The following is an 18863-nucleotide window of genomic DNA, read 5'->3' as shown; positions in this document are numbered from 1 at the left end:
TCATTTCTCCTTTGCCATGTCTAAAAATTAATCGTTTTTTATATAGTTTAAGGTTGGCTCTTGTTATTAAATTTGGATCCTTACTTTGTGGTTAGAGCCCCTCAATAGATCTCAGGATTTAGACAAGTGTTAAGTAAAGGAATTGAGCCCAGGTTACCCCTCAGTGTGGACCACCCATGGAGTCTGTTAAATCTTTCCTTTGGGTCATGTTAAGCAGGCAGGTTGCTCTGTGTCCTGGAAGGGTCTGATGCAGATGGACAGTATAATGAGTTTGTTCTTGGGCTGAGTTATTGAGCACTGACAAATTAAAGCTGCAGTTGGCATTGCAGATCTGTGGAGACAGGCTTTCACCCTCTTGCTGACTCAAACTTTTTGTAGCTGCAGAAGTGTAAAAGTTCCATGCTTTTGGTACTGAGGTAGAAATAGAGCAGAGAAATTTCAAAGAACTACAAAAATCAAACAAGAGGGACTGATATATTAATTCACGTACTTTTACAATGGCCACACATTTTACTGCATGGGGGAGAGAGAAAACACAAAGGAGTTTTTCCTTTGGGCCCCCTATTTGTGTTATCCTCTGCCTTACAGGCTGGAATAATAAGCCTAAAAGTAACTAAGGAAAATCAAAGATCAAAAGTAGTGTAAGAGAGGGTGAAAAAAAAATATAGAAAAATAATAATAGGTTCCATGATAATTGAAATAGAATCTAGAATTTCCTGTAAATAACTTGCTTTGATAATGAGACAAAAGTGAAAAATTCTCCTGGGTCCTTTGCTCATTTGACTTTCCTGATTTATTATTTCGTTAAACTTTTGGAGCATTTTGTGTTCTTTCATGCTTTTTACTGCTATTAGTAGATATTATTCTTAATTTTGTGTGTTCATCAGTCTATATTAGAATCTGATCTTCTGAAACTTCATGTGAGATTTATTCCATCTCTGACTAAAAGTAGCCTCTTTTAAAATTTAAATTCAAGTGAACTCCACTACACAAAGAACATAAAAATTTTACAAAGTAGTTTCCAGTAATAGATTATCAAATTCATAAGTCATGTTATGAATATTTTATTTTTCACACTGTGAGAACACCAAAATGTGCACTGCAAGGACAGTAAAAACTAAAAGTTAGATATTTTCATATGACGTATAAATCAACATTTGAGATCTTAAACATTTAAAGTTCACATGGTTAACTGAACAGCAGCAGCTAGATAGAAGAGACTTGCATTAATGTGTGCAAGTAGAGGGCGGGGAAAAAGCTTCAATGTTCCTCTCTCCATGTGCTTACTGGCCAGTATTACCAAATACTGTGGCACAAGTATATCTTACCTTTTCTCCCCAGCTGGAATTTGGAGCATGTGTCATGAAGCTAGGAGTGCTGTGAGTGTGCCTGAGTGGGAATGAAAGTACTGCCTGTGGGGAAAAGATCATGGAGGAAAAAAGAGAGTAGTTGAATTACTTTATCAAGGTAGTAGATAGATCGTAGTTGTAAGACAGTAGGTTTAACCAATACTGTTCTTCATGGAAAAACTTTTTAGTATTTAATACTACATTTCTGAGGTGCTTAGAGTTACATTTTGACTAAATTTTGTTTCTATATAATAATGTAAAAGTCAGAATTTTTGTAACAGCAGGTGTTTACTAGACAGCAAAATGAATGTAAATGGTATTGAGCATATGTGGTTTTAAAGGAAAAAGTTACATTTTAAATGGCCTTGAATTAAAAATGAATCTTCCTGCTAGAAGCAAAATATCTTTTTACTTGTTCCACATTTCAGCATCATAGATAAAGAAATGTTTTATGACATACAAAGTACAGGTTTGTTGAAATATGCAGCCATAGTTGCTCTGCTTACAGCCACTAATTTATGCTGTCAGTTTGTTAAGATTAATTAAATTCTGTAACTGAATATCTGAAAAAGTTTGTTTTTCTATGTCAAACAGTCACCCTTTATTTATTTACTACTTACTGCACATTTCCTTTGGAAAATTATATCCTTAACTGTAAAACAGTTGGTGTATGAATACATTTACCAAGGCTTGCTGTTATTAAAAGTAGTTAAAGTTAAATTTTAGTTATGACACAGCTAAAAGATATTGTATGTAGTGGTAGGATAGATTTTAATTATTGTGTAATGTAAAGTATTATTTATCAGTGAAATCTGTGATGTTGAATAGCACTTGTAATTACGTCTGAAGTGTAACTATTGTAATGATGTTATAATTTAATGACTTTTTTTCTAGCATACATTTATTAAGAATGCCAAGCCAGTTTCAATTTTAAGGGACCTGATCACTGAAGCTATGGAGATAAAGGCAAAGCGACATGAGGAACAACAGAGAGAACTAGAAGAGGAGGAAGAGAATTCTGTATGTACCTTTTTTTCCTAAGACTGTCTGTATTTTGTAGATAAGTTGTTATTTTCCCCTTACTTCTTGTACTTGTTTTGAAATGCTTTTCTTTACCAGATTTCTACCTGGTTTTTAGCCTACGAGGACTAAGTATTCCACTTTTGTTTATGAGTCATGCTGCTGTGAGTAACTCCATACGAGCCAGCTTTAAGCACTATTCCATGATATGTCCTTGTAAAAAGTTTTTCTAGGAGGTGAGAAAAGAAAATATGTCAACTTCAGCTGTTCAGACTAACATAACACTCTCCCCCCAGAAAAATCTGTTACGGTTCCACTTCCACATATGGACTTCTAGACAAGTGATTTAATTTCAAATTCAGGACACTCTAGCTTTTTCTAATGTAAAATCTAATACACAGAATAGTTAGTTGTGATACACAGTAAGTGGTGATTACAGTATGGTTTGGGTCAAGTTATGCCTATAAAGTGAAAATGGTGACAGCGTTTCATTCTTTAGATTACCTTGTCAGTCAGCATATGAGGATTGAAGCAGGTCGTGTGATAAATAGGTTGTGTTTAGAATTGTTTGGCAATGTTAGGGATAATCAATGTTCCTGGCATTATTACTCTTCCTACATGATTTATTTTAGGTCAGTCTTGTGCAATATAGCAGTATGTGCTTCAAAGAAGTTTATTGCCACACCTACAATGAGAACCAAGGTCATTCAGGACTAACACACAGGGAAGATGGAGACTGGAATGTTAATAGAAATCTTACAGCTTTAAGCAAACAAAAAAGAGCAGTGCAGTAATGCAGTCTGCCCTATCCCAAAATGTAGAATCTTTGTTACGTATTGCTGAGAGGTGATGATCTATATATAGAAATACTTTATAAGCAGATTCCATGGAGTGTTTTGTATTCCAACAGACAGTATGGTCTTTTGTTTTTCTGTTTCAAGAGTATATTCTAAGAGTGTTGATAGCTGGTGGTTATAAAGATGGTTTACTCTGGTTTGTATTTGATTAGTCAGTAATAAAACATACAAGGAAGGTTGGGATTTTTTTTTTTTTACATTAGGAAATGTTACCTATGTGGAGTTGTGTGGCTTGACATGCAGTGTTGAGGTCTGTGACTTGATACATTGAGCAATTGATCTCTGAAGGGACTGATTTCTTACCAATATAAAACACTAGTGTCTTTACTAGCGTACTTTTCTCCTACTACATTCTGAACTGTAGAGCTCAAATATCTGGGTGTTTTTGATATGTTTTTCATTAATCCAAAATTAGATATGACATCTAATTACTGAATCTGTGGTTCAGATAATGTATTAGATTGCCAGTCATGGATGAAACAGTCCATGCCAGCTCAGTATGTGGTATACACCTTCCCTTTCATTTGTGTTACCATTGCAATAGGTGGGAGTTTTGCCACATACTTTTGTGATGCAGTCAGGGAACAGGGTATTACAGACTTAGCAGACATCACCAGTGCTGAGCAGAGGGAAAAGATCACCTCTCTCCACCTACTGCACTCCTAATGCAGCCTGGGATGCCATTTAGATACCTATGCTGCAATGGTAGATACAATAAGTAGAGTTATTTATAATCTATGGAAATGCTAAGTCTGTTATTTTTTACTTATACTAACAGAATTTTAGAGGCTGTAATCATATACCAGAAGGTCAGAGTGGAAGACAAGAGAGGCACAGGCAGAGGAGATAGAAGATTAGTTGACATGGCAAGCATAGCATTAACATACCTTGCTCAGTTTTTTTGAGGAACATGATATAGAGGAGTTGTAAGGGACAATGATGATAGTCATGCAGTGGCATAGAGGCAGCCCTGCCAGTAGTATCAGGGGACCTGAGAAAAGAATAAAGGTGTTTGAAAATACCAAAGAGGACGATTTGAGGCAAAGCTGACTTGTCAGTGCAGGCCATGAAAGGGAGCTTGTGAATGAGAAGATGGATTCTGAATATTGAATGCGTAATATATTGCATTTGGACATAATTCCTTAGTTCTTGTGGTTGCATTTATGAGCTAAGTAGTTTGCATCCTCAGCAAGATTATCTGTCTGCCTCTATGAGTCTGTTTTAATGCAAAATAAACTTTGTGAAGGGTGGACTTAAAATTACTCTGAAGGTAAGCTGAATACAGAGAACAAATGAGATTAATATAAACTATCCCTTAATATTTTAGAACATAAGACAAGAAGTTTAACAGTTCAAGTGGATGATTACTGCATATTGCTAAGGGGTGGCAACTGCTGGAACTACACATTCTAACTCTGCTTAACAGGTTATTCTAACCATTTTTGAGGAAAACACGGAAAGGTTTACAGTCGTATGCCTCTTTTTTGCTGTGAGATACATCTGGTAATGTGCTAGGCTACACGAATAGTCTGTAGTCAAATTTATTGTGGACTAAGGTAAATCAGTCTGTCATATTTGCTACCTATGTGTGCATTCGAAGTGACAGTAATTCAGAGAGTGTGTTTGCAATATCATGGTAAAGTGAGAGAGTTTAATTGTAGTTCTCCAGCAAAGGCCAACTCTCCTCATGGAAGAGAAAATTGGTATTTAAAAAAAATAGTTTGTGCCATTCTTGTAAACTTCAGTAGGGGGAATGAATGGATATCTTTGATGTTGAGGGAAGTTCCAAATGTAGAGAAAGAGCACGTAGAAAGACAAAAAGAAGATATTCCACTTTTAAGTGGAACAAACAGAATTGGAATACTAGCTGGTGCTGCTGGCAAAGTGGGAAGTGGAGCTTGTCACTGTGATGTTGTAATTTTTTATCCTGATCATGGGTACATTTAATTACTCCTAGAGATTATTCTGGAGGGATTTTGTACTTTTTTTCCCTTTAGCTTTATCAGTTTTGTTGAAGGAAGATTAGAAGCCACCACATATTTATTACTGCAAAAATACCTTGTGAAGGACAAGAGGATGTCCGGGATTTTTTCTTGAAGTTTTTGTATTGACAAACGGTTAAACTCTTGAAAATGTTTGCTCAGACATAAGGAAAAGCTGCTTTACTGTAGGAGTGATGGTGCCCTGGCACAGGCTGCCCAGGGAGGGTGTGGAGTCTCCTTCTCTGGAGGTTTTTAAAACCTACGTGGACATGTTCCTGAGTAACCTGATCTAGGTGAATCTACTTTAGCAGAGGGATTGAACTAGATGGTATCTAGAGGTCCTCTGTAGAGGCCCCTTCCAGCCCTTTTGATTCTGTGTGAAATACAGGGCTGTTTGTGTATGGTATGTATGAACACACATTTCAAACCATAATACAGGTTTTGATAAGTCAACGTGCAATAATAGCAGCAATTTGGACAGTCCCTCTGTTACCTTGCGTTGTAGTAGAAGCAGTAATATCTCAACATGTTTTCAGATTGCATATGGAAGTTACTGTTCCATTGGAAAGTAATAGCCACCTAGCATATAATTCTTGGAAAATAACACCTTCAAAGTGAGTTTTTCCCAATGATATCACTATGAAGTCCTCACCATAGGTGTTCAAAATCAGACTCAAACCTGGAGAAATGCATATTTAATAACACCTAAAAGTAAGAGCAAATATTGATGTTAGTGTTAAGTAGAATCTATCAATGTTAAAGGTCTCTCATGAGCAGTGAATTGAGTCTGTATACTGTTAAGAGTGGTTTCAGTTAACCTGTCAGGGGCCTGAATCTATTGATCTAAATCCCCAAGAATTTCCTATGTAAAGCATGAGCAGTTGTGCTTGTTACTCACTGGTATGTGTTGTGGGACCTATCAAGAAGAAAGGTGTAAAATGTTCTAACTGTGACTTTCCTTTTATTAGGAAATCAGATTTAACCTTAACAGTTACATTTGAGTAAGTTTTTATAGCTTTTATTCCCTCTTAAAGCCATATATGTACTGTAATGGGCACTAAGGTTATAGGTGACTTACATAATTGAATGTAGAATGAGGAGTGGTGGGAGGTTTTCAAGAATTACTCAGATCCAAAGATTTAACAGTTACATACTTGATTTTTTGGAATCAATTCAAGTTTTTTTCTTCAAGTGAGGAAGAGTCATATCTCTAAAGTAGATTCTTATTTTTCATTTTTACCATTGTCTTTGAACATTTTATAGTATGGTAAGCTGTCAATTGTAATATAAATATTTTCTCTATTCAAAACTTCATATTATGCAGATGTAAATAAGTGACCAGGTTGAATATAGTCCTCAGTTTATATCCTTCTAGAGAGATATAATATCATTAGAAAAAGTGCACTCTGAATTGATTTTATGCCTGTTATGAGAGCTGCTCATGTGAAGAGAATGCCTTCTGACAAACTGACATGTTTTGATAGGTGCTGAGGTAATTGTACAGATTTTTTTAATTAAGCAAAAATTGCAAGCAGTGTATTCAACAGAAGGTTAATCGCAATATCAAAGTTTAAATGTTAGTTTAGGCATTACTAAACATGACCAATCTCTTCTCTCATGCATTTTTTAGAGTGTGATGTGAACTGGATGCTGAAGCTGGGCAGCTGTATTGTGGGAATGTAAAGTCACTCGTTGCCTGGCAGCTTGCAAGAAACATGTCTAAATATTTATTTCTGTGGATCTTTAAAGGAATGAGCTAAAAACCAGCTCTTCCTGTATGTTTTCTTTTACATTTTAATGTCTCTATTATGTGAGAAATGCTTAATTATTTTAGAATGTTCAAACAAGGAATTACTACTTCAGTATTCAGGTTTTGTTTTTCTTAGACACTTAGTGGTTCACAACTATGAACAACTTCACCAGTCATCAATAATACATTATTACTAAATGTAGACTTATTTACTACTTCATACAAAAGTTTCTTTGGTTAATCATATATTATTTATGAGAAGTTGGCATCAGTCTTTTGAGACCTTGAGAAATAACAGGTGTAATTTTACCTTTATATTTTCACAGTAGTAATAGTTATTTTAAAGGAACTAGTGAATCATTTGAGTTGCCTATTTTAAATCTGATATATCAGGCTGTATTTTTTAAAGGTTTAATATTTACATTCATACATCTTCCATGTGTTTGTATATGTATGATATATCTATGTATCTAGATATCTAGATATAGACAAAATGTGTTAAAACTTCATTTTGACAGCATTTTTCGTTTATGCTAAAGAACACTTGACACATATGCTAATAAATTTGATTGCTGTCCTTTCAGTGTCATGAGGACAGAAATATGTAAAGATGAACTTGTTGAGTGAAATACAGATACCCAAGGAGCATTAGCAACTTTGTAAAAGCATTTGTTAAAGTTCACAGCAATTTAGAGACAGAAATGATTATAGGAAGAGTAAACACTGGGAAGTAAGATTAGTAGGCAATCAGGAGGAGGTAGAAAGCAAGATTAAACTGCATCTATTGAATTTGGTAGGATTTGAGTGTGGGCTGAACTTGTTTTGCTGATGGGTCTAAGATTAAATCTGCCTTTTATATTAAGCATATACTAGTTGTGCGTGTTAGGAACTTTTACAAAATCCTTGTTCTTAACCAAATTGTATTATGTGTTTATGTAGCTACTACAGTGCTTTTGCAAAAAGATAGTTGTGACTACAGCCACGTTTTTCAAAGGTGATGATGAGGTGTTAATAGTAGATGAAATTATTTTACAGGATACTCAATTTTGCCAGCATGTAAATCTTCCTCTAATGTATTGCAGCCTAGTTAGCTGTCTTTGGTGCCCTCTACTGTTCTTTTAACATGCACAAAACAAAGACATTTTAATGGAAAATTGCCATATTTGCTTGTCTTATTTATTTTTTTCTTTATCGACCTTTGTTCATTTTTTTCTATGTGAATGTTAAAAATGCGACAGAAAAATCTGTTGATCTTTATCACCTCAGATCATTCAGTCCTACTATGATTGTAGGCTCAGGTAGGATGTGCAAAGCTACTTCTTTTCCGAGAAAACGTCTCGTGATGATAAGTTTTACGTCTTGCATGTTGTTTCTGCTGATACCTTTTTAAATGATTTTCTGAGAATCAAGTCTCTGTGAATGGATTTTCATGTTTTAAGAATTGGTTTTGTTGACCTTCTAATATATTTTGATTAATAAGGAGATCAGAGCGTTGCAGGGTATTGGCTATGTTTTTACTTGTACTTGCTTTACATTATTATGTTGTTCAGTGTTTCTGTGGTTTATTGTCATTGCTATAGCATTTTAAGACAGATTAGGGTTCTCACTCATGCTTTTTCTGTTGCTGTATAGTAGTGGATCAGAAACCCTTAACAAGTTCAATTCTCATTAATTGTACAGAAGATAACAGCAGATAATTTAATTGCAGAATTAGCTGTTTTTATTGCTTGAGTCTTGGATCTGTTTTCATAAACAGCATGAGAGCATGACACTTCAGCTTTAATATCTTGTTTTGGGGTTTTTTTCTGGATAAAATTGAGATTGTGATTGTTTTTATTTAATCATTGAGGTTGCTTTTTTAACAACAGATCAGAACTTCTACATCAATATTTATAAACTGTAAAGCATAAATCGGAATTTGTAGGGAGGAATCACTTTTATCTGTCATGTAACCATGCACTTACATGACTTGGATCCACTTCTTGAGATCCAGTGTAGTTTACTGCTCTTAGCTAAATCTCATATTTGTCAGAGAGACTGGAGTAATAGTTGTGGAAGCAATCTGTCTTGATCCACAAAATTGATTATTCTGAGGCATGCACAAGCCCTAAAATGTTTTATAGTGTTCATCAAAATTATCGGGGCAACTGCTCTGTTAGTACCAAGGTGGACTTTTGTGATCGTTAGCCTTTTAATTACTAGAAGACAACTGTTCTCTTTACCAGAAGATAGTAACAAAGATAAAGACTTTTAACACTCAGATTGGAAAATGAAATACTGTTCTTTGGAACAAATCCAGATACTTGATTTGACCGATAAAATAAAATATCTATTTTTTAATGAAGCAGAAGAAAATTGTTATTTGAGGAATCCATTTCCTACTTCTTTATATTGTTAGCCATCATTTTTTTTTAACTAACTACTAAAATAAAACTTTTAATCTTCAGAAAAAAAAGTTCATTTTCTTTCTGATTTCAGTTTTAGTAAGTTTAGGACCATCTGCACTGCAAGTGAGTATTAATATGAGGCAAACAAATCTGTAAATGAAATGTAACTGCTTTAAACTCAGAGATTTGCCTGTCTATCTTAGAGATACTACGTTTGTAGCGTTTAATAGAAGAAATAGACATATGTTGAGTCAGTTTTGCATTACATTGCAGTGCTGAAAAAAGTATTTGGAAACAATAACTGGATTGTTTAGGCACTTCTAAAATGCAAGGCAAAAAGACACTTTTGGACTTTACTTTCTGAGTATTCTTTTAGAAAAGGAATCATGTAAGTTGTGGAAAACGTTGGGGTTAGCAAGAACGTTGCGGGGGGTGGGGGAATAAAGAAAGTTAAAAGTTGCCACCAGGAGGAGCAGTACCAAAATATTCTTACTGGCACAGTCCTCTAGTGCTGTAGCGGTAAACTATTTGTATTTTCGGGAATATCATATTCTTTTTAAGGACTTGTACTAAATATATTGTTTTAGATGGAATTAAAAAACCCAGGAAGAATGCAAATGAAGAACTTTAGTCTTTATACAGATTATATTCCAGAAATTGGTGGTTATTTTGACATTTCAAATTCTAATCACACATTTAGGTCTGTATCATGTTTTCAGTATGTTATCCCATTAGCCAGACTCTATGAATTGAAATTACATCTATTTTTTGTGTCTCTTAGTTGAGATGTAATAGAATAATTTTCAGAAGCTGGTGTATTAGTATTATTACTAACTACAATTTGCTGTGTACGCTTGGACCAACTATTAGAGAGACAGACACTTGGACAACATAGCTGGCTAATGCACATATATACTATATATATACATATATACTAGAAGCAAATTGTCAGCTGTGTCAGGGAGTAATAGGAAAGGAAAGGAACAAGTTCATTGAGAAACAAATTGTGACCTTGTAGGGTTTTGATGCTTGGTGTTTTTTTTCTCATCCCATCCTGTCTCTGCCCCTCTACAACCCCTGCCCTTACAAATCCCTTCATAGTTAAAACATTAAAATATGTAAACCAATACAGAGATTTAGGAAAAAAGTGGGTGAAATCTTGGTTTGATGTCATTTGTAATGGGCAAATAAAAAAAGTGTTATGGTAGTCCTTCAGACTGTGTAATTAGAATGTTTTGCCAGTCAGGGATAGAGTTCACTTATTACTCTTGGTTTGTATGGAATGTTTTTTACGAAGTTTTGAACCTGTGAGTCTAGCAGTACTACTGCGTCATGTGAAGGCATCAGACTAGTGAATAAACATATAAATGATTGCTTCATAACTTTGGTATTTTTTTTAAATGATCTGCTGCATTCTGGCAAATGTTTCTTCATAGGATGAAGATGAGCTGGATTCGCACACCATGGTGAAGACCAATTCAGAGAGTGCTGGTACCATGAGGGCCACAAGCACAATGAGTGAAGGTGCTCAGACAATGATCGAACACAACAGTACTATGTTAGAATCAGACTTGGGGACCATGGTAATAAATAGCGATGATGATGAAGAGGAAGATGGCACCATGAAAAGTACGTTGTTTTTGTAACTTTTCTTTTAATAATGTAAAATGTTTTTTCGTAGTCCATAAGAACGATGTATCATCAGTGGCTTTTAAGTGTCAGGTTCTGTGATTCAAACAGAGGGAGAGGGGTATTTAAATGTGTCTCTAAGCATTCTCTGTATTTTGTGGAGAAAAAGGTGACTATAGTGAGAGTACTGGCAGAAGCCTGGCTTTGGTGCTTTGCTTTGGAGGACTCTAAAGTTAACCTCTGTTAATTCTCCCTTCTACTGCTTGTCTCTTGCTTTTTGTCTCCCATCACACATATATTTGGACTAGTTCCTTGAAGCTAAATGAAGTGATGTGATTATGTGAGAAGTTGCTGCTTCAATGTCAGTGGTCCTGGGAACTCATCATGACTCTCCTTGGGTTCAGTAATGAGTACAAATCTTGATGCAAAATTGTTTCATAACTCATGATCAATTAGCGTTTTGTTTTGTTGTATAAATTAGTTATTATTTGAACACTTCTTGGACCGTAACTCAATAATGCTTGATTTAAGGCAATGGTCAAGATTGTTGAAACTGAAATAGAGTGTATAACAGAGAAAAAAATTACAACTTTTAAAGTGTAAAATTATAAGTTACACTGAAATATGCATAAATGTGTATTTTTTAAACAGTTAACTTACATGCCTACATACTGACATGCTCATGATTTGGCTGAAGACTACCACAGAATGAGGTCCACTGAATGTAACAGAATTAATTTCTTGAACCAACAGCATCAATACATGAATCTAACTCAAGCTGTAGGTGCCTGATTCCATGAGGCACAACATAATGTTTAAACCCAGGCAATTGTTTGTGGTGGAGGAGTGTCACGGAGGGGATGTAATATAGAAAGCTAATGTCTCACGAGTGGAAATTGGTTGTAGAATGCTTTATAGCAATCATAAAGTTGCACTTGTGTTTGCACATATACATCTGATGTAGCTTATGCAAGATTAGTTGGAAATGCAAAGCAGGAATACATTTTCTGTATGGAAGAAGTTTTCTTTGTGGAATAAATTGGAAGGAGGGTTTTTGTTGCTTTTGTTTCTTGGTTGGTTGTGGGGTTTTTGGCTTTGTTTTGTTTTCTGGCTTTTGTGGTTTTTTTTTTTTTAGTGTTCTTAGCAATAAGATGGCAAACATACCTATTGATTAGTGATTAGTTTTAAGTAGGATGTTTAACCTCATGAAAACAGTCTGTATGTGCTTTAATTTCTTTTCATGCTGTAACAGAATATTTTCTTATTAAATTATGGAGTCTAATGGAGGGTTAGCACAAGCAATCTCAAACTCATCAGTTTCACAAGTTAAGTAAAAGGTGAGTGATGCAAAAAGAAGGGAAAGATATTACAGGCAAATTTGGAGTAAAGGATAATAAAGTAATTCTTAGTGTGGAAGTATTATGAAGTAGAGTTTAGTGCAGTTTTTATGCAGCCTATCAAATCACTTCGGACTTAATAAGGAAGTTGTATATAAGTAGTATAACAAATATACCAAATTGCACAACACTATCCATGTAGTTTTTGTTTGTGCTGAGAGGAAAAAACTATCAGTACACCAAATATGAAAAAAAGTGGCATTAGATTTGCACTGTAATCAGTGGCTTTTTTGTCTGCTGTGTTGCTAGAGATATTGTTTTAAAAATGTATTGTTATTTTCAGTTTGTAATTAATTCCAGTAACAACCTATAGTTACATAGGCACCTTGAAATTTAGTCAATGCAATTCATAAATTCGTTCTTCCTTCTTGTCAGACAAGAAAATATAATCTTTAGGTCAGCAGGTTTCCTTCTACTCCTTCCCTCCGTAAGTGACTGTCTTGAGACCTGTAACTCCAGTGAAGGGAAACCTGCAAACTGAAGGTAGCCTTATGGCAAGGGACAGTTTCATCATTCAGCTGTCAGACAAGTTTGGTTCCAGTACTTGCTCTCTGAATTTTCTTGTATTTTGCATTAGGAACTCATTTACTTATATCTAGAAATAACTAAAGAATGGGACCTCCAGATCTCTCAGCTGAAAATAAATATAAATCATGTCCACGGTAGCTGTTCCTCCTCTGGTTCTGTGATTCATGTTTTATTGGTTGAAACAGGAGCAATAGCAAGTGTCCTAAATGTCACCCAGAAGGGACAATACAAATGCTTTCTGCCCCTGAGAAGCAGATGTAGATTTTGTGCTGCTTTGTGTCTGACAAGGACACAATATTCTGGAGATTGATTGCTTGGTTCAAAATACTTTTATAGGTAAAGACGGTACTTTGTAGATGTTTGTAGGATTTGAATATAATAAACCATAACAGGTAGATTAAAAGTGCTCTTTGAAACTTCTGAATTATAGAACATTGCAAACAAGAAGCTTTGAGAAATAAGCTTAGTAAACTAGAGAAGAAGGGTTTTATTTCCTTCCTAGAAACACAAAATATTTATGACAAACTTTTTTTTAATTGCTTTTGTGTTTGGTTTTGAGTTTTGTTCTGCCTTTTGTTTCTCTGCTCAAGGACAAAATAAGAAACAATGCTAAGTTTTTATTTATAAGTGCCCATGCTTAGAGGCCTCTGGGAGCTATGACAAAACATAACTAAAACCATATTTTTTTCACAAATAGGGAATTGTGCCCAGATAAAACTGGGAATTGGAACAAAAGGAGGCCTGTCATCCTACACCAACATACAATATACAGCCCGGCAATAAACAGTGTTTATACTTTCTTGCTTGGTACACCCACGCATTCTTTAAGAGACTACATGGTATGTACCTGGAAGGAGGGAAGAAAATGCAGAATACAGAGAGGAGAGAGGACAGAGCTTAACTTTAGGAGATTTAATGTGGAGTGGAAGAAAGAGTGGGATTGATGGAAGGTAGCACTACTGCTGGATTGCACTCATTTGCAGGTAGAAGCTCTTTCATATGTCAGTTTGCAGACCAGTGTTCAGACCAGCTTTCTTGCTTAGTGTTAGGACTTTCTTATGTATCAAGAGTACTTCTGATTGTTCCCTTTTTTCCTTCATTAACACTCTTCTCACTGGTTTTGGGGGGACTTTTCCCGTTAAATTTATGTTTGCCAGCTGCTTTGGGATGGCAAACAAGTTGCCTGTTCTTACTTTTTGAGCTTATTTGCGGTTTCAAACTGTTGCTTCAGACTTCAGTAAACCTTCTAGATAGTTCATAGTTAGTAAATGAATATATTAAAAGAAAATGAGAGTGAACTAATGAGGCAGCATTTAATAGAATGTAGAAAAGTGGTCAGATTTCAGTTTTATTACTTTTTACCCTATGAGACATAAAGTGTGTTAGGTAATTCTAAGGTAATTCTAATGTCATGTTGGTAATTCTGCTTCAAGAGCTGTTGCAAATTGCTAGCCTAACATGGATTTTCTTTGCTTTGCTGAAGGAGGAAATGAAGTATAACTCAGCTGGAATGAACTAATGGGTTTATAATAGTAGTACCATTTAATATTTTTTTCCTTTTATCCAAAAGGTGGAAAAATAAAACAAAAGCTATTAAACCATTTTTACAAGTCTTATTCTGAGGAAGCAAAGCAATGTTTTGTGCAGTAAACTCTTTTCCTCCGTTAAAAATCCTTCAAAGTTGAGGTCATAGTACTTAAAAAAGTCTGTGAAATATTCAGATGATTGACAAATATGTGGATTTTCCATTTAAATTCCAGTTGCTGGTATTTCTGATAAATAGGTATATTCTAAAAAATACTCCCAAAAAACAACAAAAGACTGAATGAGTTCTGAATTTGGATGAAGACTTGGGTGAATAAGTCACTGTGATGTGAAAACTGCAGACTTGGTAACCACTTTGTTACACAGCTCTCTGTAGTCAAACATTTCTTAGATAACATCCTTTGGTAGATTCCCAGCTGCTCTGGTCTAAGGAACTGATGATCTGGTTTCCAATTATTCCTTCCAATTCAGAAACTTAGTAGACTGACTTCTGATTCTCTGAGATGGTTGTTTAATAGACATGAATTAGCAACAGAATTCACCCACTCATAACATACAGTCACAATTTCTACTTAAAATATGGCTGAAGGAGATGGCTGTGACAACTTTCTACATGGTAGTTCACTGTTAAGTGGGCTTGCTTGGAGACTGAGGTGGAAATTTTAGGCTCTCTTCAATTCTAGGCTCTCTTTTCTGTAGTACCCAGTGACAGGACAAGGGGTAATGGACAAAAGCTGGAACACAAAAAGTTCCACTTAAGGAAAAACTATCTTACTGTGAGGATGAGGGAGCCCTGGCACAGGCTGCCCAGGGAGGGTGAGGGGTCTCCTTCTCTGGAGGTTTTTAAAACCTGCCAGGATGTGTTCCTGTGTGACCTCATCTAGGCAGACCTGCTTTAGCAGGGGAGTTGAGTGATCTAGAGGTCCCTTCCAACCCCTACCATTTTGTCCTTCTGTGATTCAACCTTATTCTATTCAAAGCTCCTATCTCCCATTTCCCAGGAGAATTACTTCCACTGTGTTGTAGGCCACCATGTGTGGTGAGAAAGTCGTGGTATGAATGTATGAAATATAAAGCCTAAGTAGAATATCTTGTTGTATAAAATGTTGTTGCTTTTGTAGTAAAGGTGGTAGTCCAAAGAAGGCTAAAAGCTAGTTGCAAAACAGCTTTTCACTTTAATAGTCAAAACCATTATGTTTTGAGGGAATGGAGATACTGACAGGATATTCACAGAAGCACTGCAGACAGGAAAGTCTGGTCCCCTGACTTCACTGAAGAGATAGCAGCTGGAACGTTCCTCAGCCAAGAGATAGATGGAGATGGTCAGGACAGGGAAAAGTGTGGAAGCTTGTGGATTTTGGCAAAAGGAGGAAAGCTTTCTTCTGTGGATTTGCAGTTGCTGAAGAAGTCCAATGCCCCGGTAGTAAAGGAACAAGAGAAAGGCCTCACAGAGCAAATTGTAAAAAAACAACCCTTCAAACCTCAGACAAACAAATGAAATACCACCATCTGCCTCCTCCCAGGAAACTGTAGTGACAGACTCCCTTCTGTAGGAGATGGCTGTCCTTATCTGTTGACCTTACTTAGTGTCTAGAAGTTATTTCTTGCTCAGCACCCAGTCCTACAATGTTGAACAACTGCTGGGTCTTGTCAAGTGTTTAAGCCTACTGCCCATCCAAGTGGGCATGTTCCAATGATACTGCCAGAGAAGACCTTGAGAGTGACCTCCAGAGTAGCTATAGGGTTGTGAGGGTGTTCTTGATCATGGTGGTGAAGGGAAAGCCTTGGAGGAACAGATGGATCCTATGGGTAAACACTTAGTTGTGATTGACAGCAGTTTGACTTTTATGGCCATGGGTCCCTCTTTGAGGATCAGAGACTGCTGTGGAGAGATGAGTTCCACCTGACAAATGAAGGCAAGAGTGATTTTGAACAACAGCTGGCTCTGAGTTAGCCAGACCAGCATGGGGGAATGTATATGTGTCTCAGCCCAACATGGAGCATAAAATTTAAAACAACTAACAGCAGAACTTTTAAACTGATTTAAAATCAGTTTAAGATTAATATAATACTTTTCTGTTGGAAATACATCACAACAAAAGAAATTTTCTTTATAGATTATATAAAATTGGTCAAAACATGTTAAAATGGAATGTACATTCCATTCTTCTTTCTTTGAAATGCGTTTTTATAATTTTTTTATTTTAGTTATGATATGTTTTTGAAACAGTGTAATAGAGTTGGTGTTGTGTAATGTCATTGCATCATTCGTTTTACCCACCATAGTTTTTGGAATAATTTCTCTTATGTAACTATTTGGGGACATCTCCGGTGGCTGTATTCCTATCAGGGATATTGCTGAGGTAAAACGCATGTTTTCAGTGTCCAGGGTGGTCTCTGCATTTCATGGCTTGCCAGCAGTTTCTCAGACTGATGTTTTTATTGTGGCTTTCTTCCCAAAGCCATCTTGAAGTCCTGCAGTGGGTAAGTTTATGGAAAAGAGACTGATATTCTTAAATGTTGCAACTGAGGCAGACATTTTTAAACATGATCAAATCTCATCAAATCTCTTGAGCAAATAAAAATGAGAACTGGAAAATGCAAGTCCTCCTAGAATGGAACAGTCTATCTCATAATAAATTTTCAGTGTGTGTTTGGAGTGCCCACCAAATCATTCTATCACTCTCCCTCCCAAAGTGGACAGAGTAGAGAGAAATATAACAAGAAGTTTGCTAGTCGAGATAAGGACAGGGAGATTACTCACCAATTAGCATCATGGGCAAAACAGACTCATCTTGGGGAGAAAAGGTTTGATTTATTAATGAACTATCAGAACAGAGCAGAGAAATGAGAAATAAAACTGAATCTTACAAACATCTCCCCCCACCCCTCCTTCTTCCCAGGAGTCTCCTTCCTTCCAAGCCAACAGTGAAGGGGATGGGGGTTATGGTCAGTTTGTTACAGATGGACTTTGCTGCTGCTTCTCTTGAGGGAGGCCTCCTCACACTTCCCACAGGGCTCACACTCATGGGGCTATGGATGGATCTCCATGGGCTGCAGGGGCACAGCTGCCTCACCATGGTCTTCACCACAGGTCACAGGGGAATCTCTCTTCCAGTGCCTAAGCACCCTCCTCCCCCTCCTTCTCCACTGACCTTAGTGTCTGCGGAGATGTTTTCACATTCTCAGTCCTTCTCAAATACGTTATTCACAGAGGCGGTACCTTAGTCACTAATTGGCCAGGCCTGGGTCACCTGTGGGTCCATCTTAGAATTGACTGGTATTAGCCCTATCAGCTACAGGGGAAGCTTCTGGCAGATCTTTGTTTAAAGAAGCCACCCCTGTAGCCCCCCTGCTACCAAAACCTGGCCCAGAAAAAAAACACTACATGGTGCTAGATTAGAATGATACTGACTGTGATGCAGAGATTTTGTGGCAAATACACAACTTAAGAAGTAACTTACTGGACAGTTGACTGAATTAATTAATCTTAAAAGAACCTTTATCTATTGTAAATTTGTGGGTTCTTGATGGAGTTGACAAGATACCATTAGTCTGTTCATAAAAAGAGAAAATGCTTTCAGACCAAAATGTTCTTCTAGTAACCTTACATTTTGAAAGTTCAACCTGCATCAGTTTACTCTGGCATAAAGAGCCTAAGAATTTTATAAAGTCAATATAAAAGAAGTAGGAGCAATCACAAGGCCTTTAAACTAGCACATGTCAACCTATCTCATTTTCTGTGAAATATTAATTAATCTTGTTTGTGTTAGGTTAGATAGATGTCTAAAAAAGAGAATCATTTATTTATTGGTAAAAATAAAACCTTAAAAATAAAGCTGTAACTAAATCCTTTTTATTTACATTGAGGAAAAAACAAACAAACCTTGAAACAACTTTGGTCTCATCATTTTGCAGGATTATTTCTGATTTTGCATGTGAGTTTTTATATTTGCAATGAAGGCCGTGCTGCCATTCAGTGAGATCTTGGCAAGCTTGAGGGTTGGGCACAGAGGAACCTCATGACACTCAATAAGGGCAAGTGCAGAGTCCTGAACTTGGGGAGGAAGAACAGCCCCATGCACCAGTACAGACTGGGGGCTGACTCACTGGAGAGCAGCTTTGCAGAGAGAGACCTAGGAGTCCTAATTGATAACATACTAACCATGAGCCAGCAATGTGCTCTTGTGGCCAAGACGGCCAATGGCATCTTGGGATGCATCAAGAAGAGTGGGGCCATCAGGTCAAGGGAGGTTCTGCTCCCCCTCTACTCAGCCTTTGTGAGGCTTCATCTGGAGTCCTGTATCCAGTTCTGGGCTTCCCAGCTCAAGAGGGACAGGGAACTTCTGGAGAGAGTCCAGCGCAGGGCCACCAAGATGATCAGGGTACTGGAGCATCTTTCTTATGAGGAAAGACTGT

The 18863-nt window shown here is 36.5% G+C and overlaps 1 protein-coding gene across 1 annotated transcript in view; it reads left to right on the top strand.

Annotated features, from left to right (window-relative positions):
* STK3 (serine/threonine kinase 3) overlaps positions 1–18863 on the top strand; it is a 136574-nt gene that overhangs the window by 69236 nt on the left and 48475 nt on the right. Inside the window, exons 8-9 of the mRNA XM_061995028.1 lie at positions 2244–2369; positions 10782–10974. Coding sequence (XP_061851012.1) covers positions 2244–2369; positions 10782–10974 — 319 coding nt within the window. The remainder of the gene's footprint in view (positions 1–2243; positions 2370–10781; positions 10975–18863) is intronic.

Source organism: Colius striatus, chromosome 4, assembly GCF_028858725.1.
Source record: "Colius striatus isolate bColStr4 chromosome 4, bColStr4.1.hap1, whole genome shotgun sequence".
NCBI lineage: Eukaryota > Metazoa > Chordata > Aves > Coliiformes > Coliidae > Colius > Colius striatus.
Note: the sequence above shows the minus strand (reverse complement) of the source record. Positions and strands in the feature narration are given on the sequence as shown.